At 39.1% G+C, this 18974-nt stretch overlaps 4 protein-coding genes across 4 annotated transcripts; 3 read left to right on the forward strand and 1 right to left on the reverse strand.

Moving 5' to 3' along the window:
• Positions 1-1377: 1377 nt before the first annotated feature.
• Positions 1378-5916, forward strand: LOC122404755. The gene is made up of 8 exons (XM_043408978.1): positions 1378-1579; positions 2400-2498; positions 3288-3377; positions 3505-3659; positions 3735-3909; positions 3970-4096; positions 4211-4389; positions 5827-5916. Exons 1-8 carry the CDS (start codon positions 1378-1380, stop codon positions 5907-5909), a joined length of 1110 nt encoding a protein of 369 aa, XP_043264913.1. The 3' UTR covers positions 5910-5916.
• On the reverse strand, positions 5806-12142 carry LOC122404644 (protein singed wings 2). The gene is made up of 10 exons (XM_043408798.1): positions 11937-12142; positions 10394-10558; positions 10154-10316; positions 8341-8497; positions 8115-8263; positions 7743-7931; positions 7488-7646; positions 7077-7187; positions 6918-7007; positions 5806-6513 (listed from the first exon to the last, which is right to left on the reverse strand). The coding sequence occupies exons 1-10, from the start codon at positions 11954-11956 to the stop codon at positions 6328-6330; spliced, it is 1389 nt and encodes a 462-aa protein (XP_043264733.1). The 5' UTR covers positions 11957-12142; the 3' UTR covers positions 5806-6327.
• Positions 12143-14810: 2668 nt separating this feature from the next.
• LOC122404485 (SUMO-conjugating enzyme UBC9) lies at positions 14811-16503 on the forward strand. Its single transcript, XM_043408459.1, has 4 exons — positions 14811-15124; positions 15402-15485; positions 15557-15819; positions 15897-16503. Exons 1-4 carry the CDS (start codon positions 15059-15061, stop codon positions 15961-15963), a joined length of 480 nt encoding a protein of 159 aa, XP_043264394.1. The 5' UTR covers positions 14811-15058; the 3' UTR covers positions 15964-16503.
• Positions 16504-16522: 19 nt separating this feature from the next.
• Positions 16523-18936, forward strand: LOC122404484 (vitamin K epoxide reductase complex subunit 1-like protein 1). The gene is made up of 3 exons (XM_043408457.1): positions 16523-17080; positions 17768-17865; positions 18091-18936. Exons 1-3 carry the CDS (start codon positions 16899-16901, stop codon positions 18327-18329), a joined length of 519 nt encoding a protein of 172 aa, XP_043264392.1. The 5' UTR covers positions 16523-16898; the 3' UTR covers positions 18330-18936.
• Positions 18937-18974: the final 38 nt, after the last annotated feature.

Raw genomic sequence — 18974 nt, forward strand, 5'->3', positions numbered from 1 at the left:
ATTCCTAACAATCACATTACAATGTGGAAATATGTGATGTGTATTAAATTTAGTGGTAAGAGGTATCTTATTGTCAATAAAAATTCATGCCAAGCCTACTGTGTATCTTGTTCTTTTCCTCTTCACTCTAAATTAATATCTGCTCTGTACGAAAGCATTTAAAATGCAAAGGAAATTCACCTTTGGAAAGATGGCGGATCATAGAAGAAAATTGCAAACAGCTCGAGCTCTCTTCAAATCGCAAACGATCAAAGCCAACTGCGAGATTGTTGAAAATTATTCAGTGTTCTGTTTGACGACCTGAATGCTCATAAAACGGGTTTAGAACACGGGGAATACTATTCCTCAGTGATTGGACATTCGTGGGAATTTTGGTCATGCGCACTGGGATTCCTTTCTGCGCATGTGTAAGCTGACGTCACTGCTACCTGTAGTCCGCCACCATAGATGTATCTTTAGCGCAAAAAGAGGTGCATGTTGGGAATTCTCATGTTTTCTACAGAAATTGAACTTTCTACTTCAAATGCTCGCCAATCACACAAAAATTAACTTGTCGAACATCCTCTGCGTAATTCTCTAGCTATACTCGTGTAGATTAAGAGGAAATTTGTTGTTTTTGTCTCTTTCCCTGTAACTTCCTTAACCAGTTAACACTTTACCGACCGGTAGCCTATTAATCGACTTTTTACCGATCAACGCTTTACCGACCGGTAGCTTATTAATCGGTTGCCATGAAAATAAAAAATATCACTAGATTTAACTACCCTATAATAACAGAAAGAGAACAATATAGTAACCACTGTCGCAAAGTTTCATTTAACATTCCTATAAGTACAAGAAAAAGTAGATATATATAATCTAGGATAAATCGGTACCGGTCGGTAAAGTGTTAAGTGTGTTTGACGACTATATCCGTCATGCGTAAAATTTTGTTACAATTTGATATTTAAATTGTAATTTTGGCGAAAACTAAATTCGTAAATTTTAATACGTTTAAAATGTTTAGAGGTCAAGACGAAATGAAACAAACAAATAAAAATTATAAATGATTAACCACATATACTACGAATTAGTTTTCACAGAAACAATTATGGATTCATATATTCATTATGCATTGTACCATGCTTCGCTCAACACATGCAAATTTTTTTTGGAAAGAATTGCAAAGAGATCGCCACAGTTAACTGGTTAAATTTTGTTCCTTACTGGGATCCAACGGTACCCCAAATTCTAGTTAAGTGCATACGACAGTGGTCACGCGCTCCAGTGCGCATGCCCGAAATTCCCACGGATGTCCATTACTGAGGAATAGCAAGGAATCGGAGACAGATGCTCGACGCGTCGTAACGAGGCTATGACAAAGCCTATTGCGTTCGAATGTCAGAACACCGGAACACCACGTGCCAAAAGAATGATCTCCCAAAGTCGCTGCAAGGGGCTGAGGACGCCGACATAGTCTGGGGCATGATAACCGAGAGATTTCCGAACGCTGCTCCCCTCCTCTGCGAAATGGAGGCGGTGATCGATCGCGCCGAGGACCTTCTCCAACAACTACGAGCGCCCTGCCAACGCGAGATTGGTTGGTTTGCGTTTTGAAAACGATCCTCTCGTCAACCCACGAACATTCTCTATTCTATTCTATTTGTCAAACTTTGCAATAACACCATTTATCATCCACTTTCTAAATCCTGTTCCTTACTCCGGTTATTCCCCTCCTTTCTACTCTTTTAACTCCTCCCCTTCTTAACTCTCCCGCAACCCTAACCTCCCCTACGAACATTTTAATTTCAGCCTTAACCCCTTCTACGATTTTAGCAAAAGTAAACTGATCAACTACTATTTTATTCTTTGTTAATATTTGTAATGGTTGACGACGAAAAAAGAATTTAATTTACGAATATTTCCAAAACATGAAAATGCATCGTTGTAGGATAAATTAAACCTCGTTACCGATATTCGTGTGAAAAACTTACGACGAGTCGGGAGAGGTTATGAATTTTATTTTATCGTTCAAATTGGGAATTATATTTTGCTTATTAATACTTCGAGCGTATTTACGGGGATTATTTTTAATGAATTCCTGATTAGAAACGTTACACAATATGGCGTCGAATTTGATTTGCTAGAATTAATACTGAAATCGAAGTAGTCTTATTGATGATTCGAGTTCGAGGGTAGGGGCGTTGCAACGATGACTGAGAATCAGCATTGATCAAATGATAATGGAAATCACTGATTTAGTCAACGATGATTGTCTTAACCTCCAATCACTAGGAACGATAATTTGGTTAACGATTAATTTATCTGTTCGAGAGAAACAGATACACAATTCTCGTATATTTAGTGTTAATGAAATGTTTCTTCATGATTCGGTATCATTCACAATCCCCCGTGTCTAGAAACATCCACCTCCTTCTGTACTCCTGATTCGGAGGAATCGACTCTGATGATTTCCGCTAGGGGGTCGTTGAGCACCGAAAATGACGTACGTATCAGAGGTTAATCCGAATGATTCGATCGCCCGTACGGACTATGACCTATTGCAGAACACAGAAAACGATGCCGACAGAAACATCGCGGGGACACAGATTTCTGGGAGCGACGTGTACGAGGAAATTTTCGAATCGAATCACGACAATCGGAGCTCACTTTTCAGAGATCAGGCCGTTGAAATTCGATCGAACGCCTCGTCGAGGACTGAACGTTCCGCGTGTGAAAATTATGCAATCGCCGAGGAATCAGCATCTTCGAGAGACGACACACGTCCGTGTTAACACTTTACCCACCGATAGCCTATTAATCGACTGTTTTACCGGCCAACGCTTACCGACCGATAGCCGATTAATCAACCGCTACCGGTCGGTAAAGTGTTAATTATAAAATCGAAATATTCTTTCGTAACGATTGTAAGACTGATCGTCCGGTTTTCTGTAGACGTCGATCAAAGAACGAAGGAAGCGAGTAGCCTGGAGTCCTGGGGGAAAGTTGTCAACAGTGCTATGCGGAAATCGATCATCGGTTGGGGCAGCGATACGAACGAATCGCGTAAACGGGACGAGCATATTTCTTTTCAGTTTCAAGCAGAAAGATAATGAGAATAGTGGCCACTAGAGGGCCATTGATTAACCTCTAAAATTTCTGAAACGTAAATCCCTCTTCGTAAAAAGTCTATTTTATTTTCCAAGAGAATAAAATTGCTTCTGTTTGCAACGGAAATAGAGATACGATCGTTCCAGGTTTCGCGATCTCCACTCTTCCACTTTACCGATTCGATCTTTTTACTTCAGGCAAGTGTCAATCGTGCAAAGAGGCGGCCACTGTCGGTAAAAAAGGAAACGAAGACGCGGAGCGTAGAATAGAAAACGACATCGCGGATGGTAATTGCATTTCAACCTTCCAGAGTGCTGGATACTTGATTATTACTTGTAGAATTAAAGTAACACCGATATAGAAATTGATACTATTATAATTGTAAGTACAACCGAAGTGTGTAATATTTCATAGAGCGCGAGGAGTCTTGCATCGTTCTGCATCGGCAAGGAAGATGCACGGATGTCGATAACGTCGATGACTCTATGATCGACATCGATTCGGACCAAAATGCGAGGAGCCAAGGCTCGATCGAAACTAAAGACGATGCACTGAACGTTTCGTTTCAGGTACAGTGTTCCAGTTCGTCTGATACCTTCAATTTACCGCCTACAGTTCGTTCTATTGTTCGAATCTGATTAAAGGGCAGCGGCGACGAAAGTTTATCGAAATTCACGGGGCAAAAAAAACCGTTGAACATTTTCGAGGCGTATTCGAAACGATGCAAGGTTCCAATAATGTATCAGTATATCACCGAGGGTCCACATCGTCACAAATCGAACGTCGTCGTAATTCGCGGCAGTCTAGCTGAATTTGCAAGTAAAATTTTAATATTCTATTCTATTCGATGTGTTATGGATTCGAACGTTAATTTCGTAGCAACTGCTCGCGGCGAGAGCGAAAAATCCGCGAAAAACAGTTTGGCTGCAACGATACTGAGGATGATCGCCAACCACCAGATGAACGACGGGGAATTTTCCACGCTTTTGCGTCTCTCGGACGAAGAGTAAGTGATCTGGACGCGCAATTTTATTTTTTTCAAAACAGTCGGGCAGAACGATACCATAGATTGTATTTACATTATTTTACACAACGAAATCTGTAACTGTTGATTCGACAGAATGCTGGAAATAATTCGTTTCGGCACGGTCAGCCCCAGGGAAACTGCCCAGCGAAAACTGTACCAAATCTGTCTCGAGATGAAGCAACCAGTTCCGAAATATTGCGTCGATAAAGATCAAACTAACGAAGGGTACACTTACGTCGCTAGTTGCACCGCTTTGGGACACACTGGCAAAGGTAATTCACGCGTTTAAAAACAACTAAGAACCTTCGATTGCTTCTTAACCTTATTTCGATTGAACGAGAACTGGCAGGAATTATAACCACAGAGGGTCACGTGATCGACGCTATGTTCACGTATGATTGGCTGCTCAAGTCACTGCTCAGGCTCGCTTTTTAGCGGTCCCTGAGAAGGGCCCCTCACATGACACATTAAACCCAATCGAAGATGACTTAATCACGAGTTAAAAATTTATTTTACAAGTTGTTAAAACATCTTACGGTTGAGAGTTGGGAAAAATACGGTGAACATGTAATATTGAGGTTAAGTGCTTTTTGTTCAAAAAATTAGATTCTTTCTTGTTATGTACTATACAGCGATGACTTGATGGCTAGGCACGCCGATTGGCCGTAGCTTAACCCTTTAATGCTCATGCCCGAATCTGACTGCTTTGAGAAACGATATTCGTTTAATGTAACAGTTTAAAGGTTAATGATATTTGTTTTTCTTCAAATTATACGTTAGATGCAACATTATCATAAAGAAAAACCGCATTTCTATGTAGCTCCAAAAAAGAAAAATCACTCTTGGTTAAGCTGGAAAATATGAGCGTTAACCCTTTGCACTTCTATGTCGAGTGTGACTCGACGTCAGTTATCATCTCAGGAGCTCCTTTTTCAAGTCCAAACCAAAGAGATATCGTAAACTTAAAAATTACAAAATATTACAATAGTGTAAATAAAACAGATATTTAATTGAATCTGTTTGTTCCTCGACTTTTTTAAATTGCTTTATTTTATGTTGGGAGCTGCTGGTAACAAAATTGAAATATAATTCGGAGTGCAAAGTGTTAAGGAGTTAATGGCGACACCTGCTCTCACATGCATTGTCATTATTGGCTGGGGCGCTAACGACTACAATTCCATCGCGTGACAAAGGACGAATGGGACGAGAAACATATGTATAGGGACAGAGTAGGATGGGACAAGACTGAGAGTCATTGGCGTAACCGTACGCTCGAAATACTAGCCATGAATGGAACAAAAGTGTGTCTCTAATGGTTATGGAGACCCTATGGTGGGAATCAGTGATGGACATTAGTGGGAATTCCCAACATGCACCTCTTTTTTGCGCTAAAGATACATCTATGGTAGCGGATGACAGGTAGCTGTGACGCATGCGCAGAAAGGAATCCCACGAGGGAAAATTCCAGTGCGCATGACCAAATCAGACGATGTCCATGGCCCGTTTAGTTTGTGGGTGCCTAGCCAACAAGTCATCTCTGCATAGTATATATTTAGGGATCTGTCCATTACGTTTCGACCCTGATGCAGCTGTTTATATATATTTCCTGCCAATTCCAGATGAACAGAGTGTAGATCTACCTAACCTATACGGATACGGAGGTTTCACTGTGTTCTTGCCATTTTTCCATCAAGCTTTTGCATTTACAGGTCGCGGTTTCAGGGAATGCGTTGCCAAGAAATCAGCCGCTGACGAGTTGTACCGTCAATTATATTGTTCAGACAAGAAATGAGGAATAAACGGTCTGAAAAATCCCTAGACTCTAAGAGGGGCTCCTGAAGCATCTTGATGGCTTCCATACATACTTAGATCCTCATCGACGACTGGCAAATAAAATTCTCTATTATCAAACCGCAAAATGACTTTTCTTCCCGTACTCGATTATGATAAAATTTTAACTTGACGGTATTTTTCATCGATTCACGAAAATATTGTTCTTAACAATTACTTCTAGTTTTACAAAGCAGAGAGCATGTGCCTGCAGAGCATGTGGATAGACCCTGGACGGCCCTGAGCTGTCCTCTGATTTTCATCCGACTATAGAACAGGACAGTCGGCTAGAAAAAACCATTCAACAGATATGTACTAGGTCTAGCTGAGGGGATTTCGTTTTCAAGGCCATGGTTGCATTGGATGAGACCAATGCTTGGCTAAGGTATCTTGGCTACTATCCAAGGTAGCTTGCCGGTTTTCTTGAAAGACCAGTAGTCGTACAACAACTTCCCGATGATCAGGAATATCAGCGACGCTAGTATGATGTTCAGAACGTCCAAAGGATGCAGCAACGGGTCCTCGTCCGGCGAGGTGCAGATCTCTATGCGCGTCAGGTCGCGTATCTTGAAACGAGCCAAATTTTTAAATAACCATGCAGGGGCGTTCGGTATCTATACGACAGAAATTTTGATAGGAGATTCTAGAGTGCAAAATAAGACGAAAATCAAGAATATTAATTTGTCAATTGAGGCTTCGTTTAAAAGTTATTAACGTTTAAAGTTCTTGTAGATAGGCAAGCAGCTGCGCGCGCACGACAGTGGTTCTCACTCAGCACGTCCTACAGGCGAATCTTTAAACGTTAATAACTTCCAAACGAAGCCTCAATCGACAAATTGGTATTCTTGATTTTCGTATTATTTTGCCCTCTAGAATCTACCATTCAATTTTTGCTGTATAGATACCGAACACTTTGTATTTATAAATGCGTTGGATGTCTCGTTTTAGCGTTCTACAGCGAATTGCTTACAGTTTTGCCAGAATTCTCGTCACCGTTCACCAGGGAACACCTGATGTCGTTGACGTCTTTCACGAGACTCGTGTACTTGATCAGCAGATCCTGAAATTAAGTTTTATTCCTCACAAATGGCCTTGTGTTAGGGTATGTATGTTTATATCGTTCGTTCACCTGAAAACCAGGCGTGAAGAGGCAGTCGCACCGCCACGGGTTGTTCGCTAGATACAAGCTGACGGCGTTTCCGTTGTGCTGCAACACGTTCGCCAGAGCATACGTAGGCAGCTAAAACAATGTCGCGGATAAGCTGATCGTCTCTTAAGCATTTAAATCCTAATTAGCATATTAAATGCTGCAAGTGTAACGGAACGTAAATCCCCTGACTCAACAGGTAGGTAATAAACATCAACGCTTAATCCTGCATCAAGGGCGTAGTCAGAATGTTCTCTAATTCTTTAATTTTGCTTTCAGCCATATATTTCCAAAGAAAGCTGAACTCAGACTTGCTAGGAGGGGAGCAAGTGACCCATTTGCTTCATCCTGACTACGTCCTTGTCCTAGATTAAGAACAATGATGACACGAACATCGGTTAGCTTGTTGCCACGTAGACTGAGCAAACGAAAACGATCCACCCAACTCGATCCCTCCAGCTGGACGATCGACTCGATGAGATTGTTATCCAGGTACAGGTCTACCACTCCTCTGTAGACAGGGTTCGTGGTGAGCGGCGTCAGGTCATTTATCTGTAACAGAGCCAATCGAATCCGAGGTATAGGAGCGTTCTTAATTTGTTGAAGTGACATAGAGTTTTATGAATTGAATATGAAGAATGAATCGACCTTGTTTCCATTCAAACGAAGAGTGGTGGTGTTCGCTGGCAAGAAACTAGGCATTTCCGTCAGATCACGGTGGCTGCAGTTCACCGAGGCGAACGCCATCAGTTGCCTTTGGATGTGTTTACCACCCTGGCTCACTACGTACACCAGCTCGCAGTCGCACACAGTCCTCGTGCACTCTTCTTTCAGCATCTGTAAGAGGGAAATATGCTTTAGGTCGAGGACACGACGCTACAGAATCTTATAAATATTAGGGTGTCCCAGAAAATACTGTTTTGGTCAGTTTATTTCTTAAGCAATCCGTCACGGTGTTTTTCACATTTGGAGATAAGACTCATGGGGATGGCCTAATAAATGGCGACCATTCTCGTTTACTTTGATTATTTCAACGACTTGGACCAGCGGTCTGCCTTCGTAGGGGGCAGTGCAACGAAGGTTGTCCTTGTCAGCGATTTTCCGACTGAAGGAGCCCTTCTCTTGGTTCAGGATCCACGTTGCGTCCTCCGTGCATCTCAAGGGATTACCTTCGGGAACGATCTTGCATTGAGTATTGAGTATTGAGGGGATATGAACACAGAAGCTGCAAGATCAGCTGTCTTACCGGAAAGATAAACATGACGCAACGAAGGAACGTCGAACGATGCTACGTCGATCTCCCCAAAGGTGTTGTTCCTCAGATCGAGGACCTTCAGTTTCGAGAGATTGGCAAAGATTTGGTCGGGCAGTGTTTGCAGCCTGGTCCCAGTTATGTTCACAACCTGACAACAAATCTTACTCTTTCGATTTTTTTTTTTAAATTCTAGGTACTAAATTTTTCGAAAAAATTAAAAAATTTCAAATCGTTCTGGAAAAATTATTATCAGTTCCAGGGATCAATTGCAATCATTTTTGGTGAATAGACATAACCTCGAAATCCTACGCACTTTCGAGAAAAAAATTCGAGTAGGTGGACAAATTTTTCGAAAAAATTAAAACATTTCAAAACGTTCTGAAAAAATTATTTTCAGTTCCGGGGGTCAATTGCAATCATTTTTGGTGAATAGACATAACCTCGAAATCCTACGCACTTTCGAGAAAAAAATTCGAGTAGGTGGACAAATTTTTCGAAAAAATTAAAAAATTTCAAATCATTGTAAAAAAATTATTTTCGGTTGCGGGGATTCATTACAATCATTTTTGGTCACTACACGTACCCTCGAAATCCTACGCACTTTCGAGAAAAAAATTCGGTAAGTGGATCAATTTTTTGTCGAAATTAAAAAATTTCAAATCATTGCAAAAAAATTATTTGCTGTTCCGGGGATACATTTCAATCATTTTTGGTGAATAGACATACCCCTGAAATCCTACCCACTTTCGAGAAAAAAATTCGAGAATGTATGAAATTTTTCGACAAAATTAAAAAATTTCAAATCGTTCTGGAAAAATTATTTTCGGTTTCAGGGGTCAATTACAATCATTTTTGGTGAATAGACATACCCCCGAAATCCTACGCACTTTCGAGAAAAAAATTCTTCTGTGAAAACATAATGTGTGGCCAGAAATGTTGCCCCGAAATTTCATGCGTATGTTTAAAACATATAATAACTTCTGAACGAAGCTTCAATAGACAAATTCTTAATTTTCGTCTTATTTTAACCTGTAGAATCCCCCATTAAAATTTTTCCCAAAGATGGCCGAACACTCTGTATATAGAAACGGAGGGGTCAGTCAAGCGCTTGTGAGAGAGACAAGTGCGTAGCCCTCTGGTGGCAAGTACGAGACGTGACGCCACAACGCTAAGAATAAAAAAAGTATTAAGTGCCCCTTAAAAAAAGAAAATGAAATTCACCTTGCGATCTTGTCTACGCCCCCACTTAAAATAACCAACGCTACCATAATACGTTCATTTTTATGCTATGCTACTTTTGTATACATTTTTTTCTGGTCTGTCTAAAAATAAAATATACAGAGTATCTCATAAAACTGGATCAAGCCCCCGCATTTTATTCTTTCAACGTTACGACTTTGTTTACTTCTCTTGGGGCACAAAATGTAAAGAAACATTTTTTTTTTTATTCTCGTTTATAATTCAATGATTATTGTTCGTAGATTTATTTTAGTATTTCCAAAAGAAATCTTTACACCCACAAGCTTCACTACCAATGAATTTTTTTTTTAAACAGGATACCGCAGAATAAATATACAATATACAGTCTGAACCATTAAAAATTCCCACGTCGAATAACATATAAATTACACGTTGTATACGAACCTGTTACACAGGGTAGGTGGCACTTAAACGAGAAACACGTAAATGTCTTTGTTATTAATGGTCATATGTAAATAAATATTCACAGGAAGCTTTTCAATGTTAAATAATCAAGAACATTTTTTACGCAATGTAAACGAGAATTTTAATCTAAATTTCGTACCTCGATCGATCGAGCTTCCGCCGGAAACGGCGACGTGAGCTCAGTCAAATTGCCATTCGCCATTATCAATTTTTGCAAGGAGGGAAACGCTTGCAGAGTGGACTGCGGATCGAACGCCTCCGCGGGCCAATGGCAGAGAACCAAAGTTCGCACGTGCTCCCCCCTGAAAAACCGTTAACCATAAATTTTCGGTTTGGCGTTTGAAATGTTTGCGAACAACGAAACGGACGCGATAATCACCCGGATCTCCATTCGTCGTCGAGACCGTGGAAACAGACGAGACAATCGTGTTTCTTGAAGTCACAATTGGCGCTGGTCGTGTTTGAAGACAGTTGACGCAAATCGCAGTTTACTTCGTTCGTGGACGCAGACGACAGTTGCGCGCCCGAGAGCGTAAACATCGTCCTGTTTGATGCACACGGATTCATTGATAATTATTTTGTTTGCTTCCGTACTTTGCGAACACGAAATATCGCTGGTCACATGTTTTTCTTGGACATTTCGATATTTGGTCATTATTAGACATCCAAACACACTTGAACATCGCCAAGCATTTTTGGTTATCCGAATTATTCGAATACTTAAATTATCGATTAAAGTAAACACAGAGTTTAAAAGCCATTTTGACTATTTAAATTTTTTTGGCTATTCGAATATACTTGATGTTTGTTTGGATATTTTTTTTTATAATATTAACACACATAATGTGCTCAATTATGAAACCAATGTAAAGAGGTAATATAAATAAACACTATAGAATAAATATTAAATATCAAACAGTACGGGGTGATGTTCCCCCCCAAGCGGTCACCCATCCTAGTACCCGACCGCGCCCAACGATGCTTAACCCCGAAGATCAAACGAGAAGCGACGTTTCGAAGATTCTACGACCGTTACAATTTACTTAAACATTTAAAATCAGACATTAGTCCATTGCATCGAAGCACGTGGCCATATTGTATATTTGCACATTTATCATTTCTATCATCGTGCTCTCACGTAATTTTGCACTATTCAAATACCAATAGAATATTATCTAATCTTTCGGCGGTTAATTCCTCCGCCAACACGGAAGCATTTACAATGCGATCTTATTACTTATCTAATCACTGTTGTCTCAAGACTTCTGTTATTAGAATGTTTCGCGAAGATCGATCCCGTCTATCGAACCATCGCTACATCTAAGAGGAAATACAATTTTTTTCCCCTCTGTGGTCGAAGTTTGCTACTAATTAGCCGATCGACGCGACGTTTACACGACTGATTTTGAATTTCGTTGCAAATACTCACTTGAAACGCAAATAGATCAACGTTCAAAGAAAACTTTCATTTTTTTTTTTACAAATATTTGGATTATTTGAATATTTTTTACATTCAGAGGCTCAGATTAAACTTTGAATTTTTTAATATTTAACATTTTGTTATGTATATGCACAAACACAAAAAATAGTACATATTGTAATGGCGCGACATAGATATAGCGAGAAGAATATAATCAACGAAAACATCTGTACGATAATCAACAACTGTCCATAATCTGAGAGTGGACTAGAAGAATATAATTTATTAACACACTCAAAATACATCGAATATTCAATAAAATAATCGCAAAAAATCAAATTATATTATTATTCTGTCGTTTGAAAATGACTACAATTAATTACGATAAGTGCAAAGGGTACTTCTAATTTTTTCTAAGGTGCAATCCAACAACGAAAAAAGCCACGCGAAAAATTGTTAAAAAAATATTCGAAACGGGACCAGGGAAGAAAATGTTACTTACAATACGTAGACACCGAGCATCGTCGATCCTTCGATTTAAAAACGCACGCGAGGTGACCGAAAAAGGCACGAAAGTAACGTCGGAAACAAAAAACCGCGCGAATCATCCATAAGCGTTGAACTGTTTAACCTCTTAATGCCGGTGATCGATCGGTTCGCGGACGAAACGACATGGTTCAAACGATTGCACAAGCGTCGATCGACGATCCGGCGATGCTAATAAGAAAATCGAAGCTGATCCTCGCTACTCGGCCGACGATCAACTAAGACTCACGGCACAAGGGTTTAACTGGAAAAGAACATATTGCAGGATACGGGCGCAGACGCAGAAATTCAATTTACATAGTGCATTAATGCACGCCGCGATAATTAGGTGTTTTCCGATGGACGAAACTGCGATACGAAACGATCTAGGCCAGACCCCTAAAAGTCTGAAAGTAAAACAATGAGAAACGAATATTTCATCGAGAACGATAATTAGAAACGAATATTTTCTTGTATCGACGATTAAAGATCGAATATCTTGCATTTAGACAAAAATTTAATGTGTAATTTATTTTAAATATAAAATTGACAGCTAATTCGTCATCGTCACAGAGGCGCCATCTGGCGCCGCTGAACCTCTGTCGACGTTATGCTGCTCTGATAGAAGAAGCAACTTTCGATGGAGGGAACAGCGTGTCAGAGGAAGCGAGTCGTTCTACGCTCGAAACACCTCCGCCCGCGTCATGCTACCCTAACGATAGAAGTAGATTTTGAGTCGAGTCCGCGATTATCTTATTTCAAACGACAAATTATGCGGAAGTACAAGTATACGCGACATAATCGAAACCGAGGGAACCGTGGATTCGGCTAATCAAATCGAATAATCGTGTACAAGAGAAAAAGTATAATCGATAACCGGGAGACGGGTCGTACACACGTATCGTGTCGAACCCTGTCGCTTTATTTCTGTTTCCATGCAACATGCATCGATGCGCCGATGTATACCGAACTGAGCGTACATTTTGGGAGGCCAAATAATCGATAACATTTATCGTGGGAGTCGCTGCTATTGCGGATTATAGCAACAGACTCGCCGTTTCATTTTGAGTGGCTTGTTAACTCTGACGTACTCTTTCGTTTCATTTTACACCTTGTGTCGATTTTATAATCGAAAATCAGCTGTTAAATGTAAATGAAAGGGACGTGTCACGGATTAATTGATACAAATGTTGCGAGTTTAACGACAGGCTGATGCTTCTGTCGTTATGTTTTCCTACGCATGTGCAATTAATATCGCACGTAACAAATCGGAATTAGATGAATTATCTTTTTCATTTGTCTCCCGTTTTCCTTTCTATTCGCGTAGTGTTTCTCGTAATGGGGTTAACAGGCTACTCAAGGTCTTTGAATAGTCAGCGATCTGTTATAATGTAGGGTTAGGTTCTCGAAACAATTATGAAAAACTTTTATTCCGAAAGACTGTTATGAAGGAGCTAAATTTTGAACTAATTATTGTTAATTTATGTAATGTAATGTGTTTGTAGATATTCGTAAACTAATAAGGTTATAAGTGTTGGGAAAAGTTCAGGATATTGATTTTTATAATACGTTAAAAAACTATCGATTTTTTGTGTTCCAAACTTCCAGATATATGTTGCTTTAAATTTTTCTTCTATTTCTGATTTCTTAGTCAGATATATTTCTTCATCTTTTAATGTATTACTGTTCACTTTCTAATTGTTTATTTCTGAATGATTCAGTCTGAATTCCTAGCTATGAAACAAAAGACCTCTCATTTCTTCCAAATGATCTTTTAACACATTTCATTTGTTAGTAAAATGGATCATCGCGAGGGCGTGAAAGTTTACGTAAACTGATGCCAATTGGAAAAGTATACTTCCAAACATATAACTTTCTTTTGTCGTGTATTTTCTTTCCTGTTGATATTCTGAGGGTGATTTTTAACCAAACGATCGATAAATCAACATAAAAATTTCTTTAACTCTGGAAAATTGTCCTTCTTATTATGCAAGCCAAAATTTCTACTAATATCAACGATAATTAAAACACACGTGCAATTGACCGACCAATCATCGAATTGGACAAAACGTGCTCTTAGTTCTGATTGGCCAAGCTCTGCATTGTTCCAGACTCGTGGCCATTTTTATTTTACAATGAAATTGATAAACATTGAAACGTATACAAAATTATAGCATCAAAATTAGCATTAAAATCATAAATTTTTCAAACCTCTATTATTTATAAATTGAATAATTTAAGAAGAAATTTTCCCAAAATAATTTTTAATTGATGGGAACGTCGATATAAAAGTGTGATAAATTGTCTTCCTTTTTATTATGCAAACCAGAATTTCCATTAATATTAATATTAATTAAAAGTCACGTGTAATTTACCAACCAATCACCGAATTGGACAAAACATGTCCTTAGTTCTGATTGGCCAAGCTCTGCATTGTTCCAGACTCGTGGCCATTTTTATTTAACAATGAAATTGATAAACATCGAAACGTATACAAAAATATAGCATTAAAATTAGCATTAAATTCATACATTTTTTAAAACTTCTATTATTTATAAATTGAATATTTCCAAAGATAATTTTTAATTAAATGATGGGAACGTCGATATAAGGGTCTGAAAAATTGTCTTCCTTTTTATTATGCAAACCAGAATTTCCATTAATGTTAATATTAATTAAAAGTCACATGCCATTTACCAGCCAATCACCGAATTGGACAAAACGTGTCCTTAGTTTTGATTGGCGGGACTCTTCAGGATTCGTTCCAGCCTCGTGTTGACTTTTACCGACGGAGATCCTAGTGCAATGGGTTCAGTATTTGCAAAAAAAAGTATTCGTATCGAGGATACGCAGAGTCCCTGGAACCCGGTTGCAAATCCATAAGTTTTTCGAACACGCACCCCAAACACGATCGCTTTCACCCTTGTGCCGCCCGAGTGTTTGATGAAATTTCGAAGCAGAAAGTGCCTAAAATTCAAAGTCGAGATCGGTATCGACGAACGCCGTGGTAACGTCACTGATTCGCGAACGCGCGCCGTCACGACTGCATTTCGCGCCTAAATACGTTACGTTAACGCGAACGCATACTTGTTGCGGATTATGTCAGGCATCGCGATCGCCAGGCTCGCCGAAGAGCGAAAAGCATGGAGGAAAGATCATCCTTTCGTAAGATATCCTTCAATGCCGTCGTTCCTTTCACAAACTACAGACCTCTGTTCACTGTTTTCGATTATTCTCGATACGTTGCACGTCTCTAAATCGTTCCGACGTTTCAATCGCCAACGGAAAATATGTGTTTCTTGGTCGAGCGCAACTTGATCGCGAACGACAATTTTTGTTTCCTATATCGTTAACGATCGAGTTGCTCGTTCGAAAACCTAACCTAACCGCCGCATTATCGCTTCGCTGGGCTGGCGTGAACATTGATATTTTTGTTTCACAGGGATTTGTCGCGCGACCTATTAAAAACCAAGATGGAACCCTAAATTTGATGAGCTGGGAATGCGCAATACCCGGGAAGAAATCTGTAAGTTACGATTCACAATGGTTTGGTTGTTGTTCCATCTAACGGTGCTGTCTGAACATCCAATTTCACAGACACCGTGGGAGGGTGGATTGTACAAGCTACGAATGATCTTCAAAGATGATTATCCATCCAGTCCTCCGAAATGTAAATTTGAACCTCCCTTGTTTCACCCCAACGTTTATCCGTCTGGAACTGTGTGTTTGTCACTCTTAGACGAAGAGAAAGATTGGAGACCAGCTATTACCATCAAACAGATCTTACTCGGTATACAAGATTTACTGAACGAACCTAACGTTAAAGATCCGGCTCAAGCAGAGGCGTATACAATATACTGGTACTATTTTCGTTTCGTGTAATTTCAGCCAAAGGTTTTAAGCTAAACGAGTGCTAGTATTGCTTTTGTTGTTTCAGCCAAAATCGTTTGGAATACGAGAAACGCGTGAAAGCCCAGGCTAGGGCAATGGCTCCGCAAGAATAAGTTTTACATTAAGTCTCATTAAATTCAAATATTCCAATTATATAAAGAGTTTATCGTATATATCTATAGTGTATTCTAATATCAATCTTACATTTCTTATCTTTTTTATAAGTAACATTAGTATACGAAGTAGTTAATTTACTATTGTCTGCAGTTTAGTTTCCATAAAAATTCTCACATGTAATCGCTAAATTCTCTTTATAAATCACGTGTCACAATTAAACACGGAAACCAAGTCCGTCGCACACCGTTGCGTTACGTTATTTTTTTTTCTTTCGGTCGCGCGCACGTCGACGACGCTTCGTTTCCTCATCGAGAATCCGATCTATTTATTTTTAAGTTAAAAAGTTTAAATCGTAAGAAATAGCGGCAGTTATCGATAAGTCTTTAGGGCGATGCACGAAGTAACAAAGCCTGCGAACGAAAGATGGAAACGCGTTTGTTCTTTGATCATTAAACAGCCAACGTACCCGAAAAACATGTATTTAAAATTTCTTGTAAAAATTGTACAAATTTTAAGAAATAAAATATTCCGATTCATCCGGCCTCCTTCGATTTGAAATTATTTCAAAACTATTTGGAAACGTACGTTGATCGTACGTTATCCTGCGTCGAGTCGATTCGTACGTTATCGAGTAACGATAATTACATGGAGGGAGGGTAACACGAGTTAGTACCTCACGATCGCGTGCACAGTAAAACACTTTGGTGGAATCGTCGCCGATCGACGTTCAATCCTACTCTTTCTTTCATGCACGCTGATTATCGATCGCTGCATCCGCATTATTCGCGTCTCGTCGCGAGCAACGCGTTCGTGAAATTCATCGTCGAAGTAAAGTCGATCTAACCACCGAAATTACGATCACTCGTGGGTAGAAGTCGACGAAGAGGGGCAACGTGAAATTTTCTGTACCGTTTGTGCATTTCACCGAACCATGTCTACGACCAAGAGATCATTGTGGAAAATAGACGCCGGAATCACGTCGGCGTGCGTACTAGGGTTCGCCGCATCTTACTACGCTTACGCGGTGGAGACCGCCAAGGAGGATGACGATTCTTACGAGGCGATGTGCGACATCAGCGAGCACATCAGCTGCACCAAAGCATTCTCGTCCGAGTAAGTCTCCATAATATCGCTGTACGAAGTTTACACGGACACGGTCGCCGAATCGAGCGGCGTGAAGTTCGTGCGTTACGTGCACAATGAAATTGGCCGAGTAATTTTCCAACACGTGGCTGGAATCTGGAATCTGGAATCTGGATTCGACGCGAAACCGATCGATCGTTCCAAGCAATTCAAACTTGTTTTTCGTTTTGTACTTTAATCGCGATATCGTACGTGAACAGCTAATTCTACAGAAGTTATTTTTAAATACTCGAACGATTAAATTTTTGAATCCGATTAATTCACATACGTATCAGCCTTAAGGCTTGTACATTTCAGAGTCTTTTTAATAGGCACTTTATTGTCCGAACTTAATAAAATTAATTTATGCATACGAATATATATGTATTTACGGCTTGTATAGTTATATATTAGAGTGATTTGAATATGGAAATTTCCCTTAATCCTTTGACGAGTACGGTTAAAATTAAGCCTCAGTCATTGTTGTTATTGCTACAAAAATATAATAAAATTCTTTCGAAAATGTATATACCTTACTTTTTTAATAATGTTTCTACTTTTTACACTATTATTTAATCAAATGGCAAAGATATCATGGAAAACTGGCAATCAACCAATAAATTTGTAACATTTGATCCTGAACAGTCGATGTGTATTAAACGAAGCGTTTTATTACAGATATGGGAAAGGATTCGGAATAATTCCAGAGTCGTCTCTTCTATACGTACCAAATTCCATATACGGAATAGTATTTTATACTTTAGTCGCGATACTGAGTACGTATTAATATTCACGTTTCTGCTATAAAGGTCCGTTCACAGTGACTGTCAAATTCGTACACTTAGGGTGTGATTACTTACAAAATTATTTGACCTATTTAAAAAAAAAAATTTACACCTCGATCGATAAATCGATTCGCTTTGTAGGAAACTTGTCTTTTCTTCATAAATATTGCATCTTATTTTTTAATAACATTTTAATAACAGTAGTTTTTTTTTTAGGTACCATTAATAAATATCCCATTTCGGCCGCCGTCGTAACGTTGGGAATACTATCGAACATCGCCACGTTTTACTTGGCCTATCTTTTGTACGTGCTAAATAACATCTGTGTGATCTGTGTTAGTACTTACATCTTAAACGCTATTATCTTAATACTCGCTGTTAAGAAGCATCGGAAACTATATCGAAATGGCACGAACAAGAACAAGAACAAGAAGAAGAAGAAGAAGTCTAATTAAATATTGATCTTTACAAGAAACAAATTGTCTCGTACCAATTGTATAAAAAAAAAAACTCCCTAGATACCGATCATTTTATTCATTTTTATATTCTTTACTTACGATTATTACGCTTCGTTTAGTAATACTTTACATGTTATATCAACGACGTTTGTATGCACTATTTTGATATACCTCTTGTTGAAATAAAAGCTATAAATGCAAACAAATCTTGTGTAAACCGTGATTTCGATCCTTCTATAAAATCTTTCGATGGAAATATTGCTAAGAACGATTCACGACGTCTTCGTCGACTTGATATGTAATCTCGGAAATGTTACCCGACACGCGAAGTAAAGGAAACTCTATCTCGCGTTGAGTGTTGCGTAAATAAAATAAAATCTATCAATTACGATCAACATAGTGGTTTACAGGCAGCGTCAACGTTATTGTACACTGTACAGAATATTTTAGAAAACATTCTAGCAATAACGAATACTCGCGTAACGTTTTCGACTTCAATTAAATTGAATTAGAAATAAAATTAACCCTCTCATTTCCACTACTACGAACGATAGGTCAGACACGACTGTTTTTTAACACTTACGAATTTGACGGGTTTGAAGTTCCATATCTAACATGTTGACAACAGAATGGGACAAATTT

Source organism: Colletes gigas, unplaced genomic scaffold, assembly GCF_013123115.1.
Source record: "Colletes gigas isolate AHSC1104 unplaced genomic scaffold, ASM1312311v1 Colletes_gigas_Sc00003, whole genome shotgun sequence".
Lineage (NCBI taxonomy): Eukaryota > Metazoa > Arthropoda > Insecta > Hymenoptera > Colletidae > Colletes > Colletes gigas.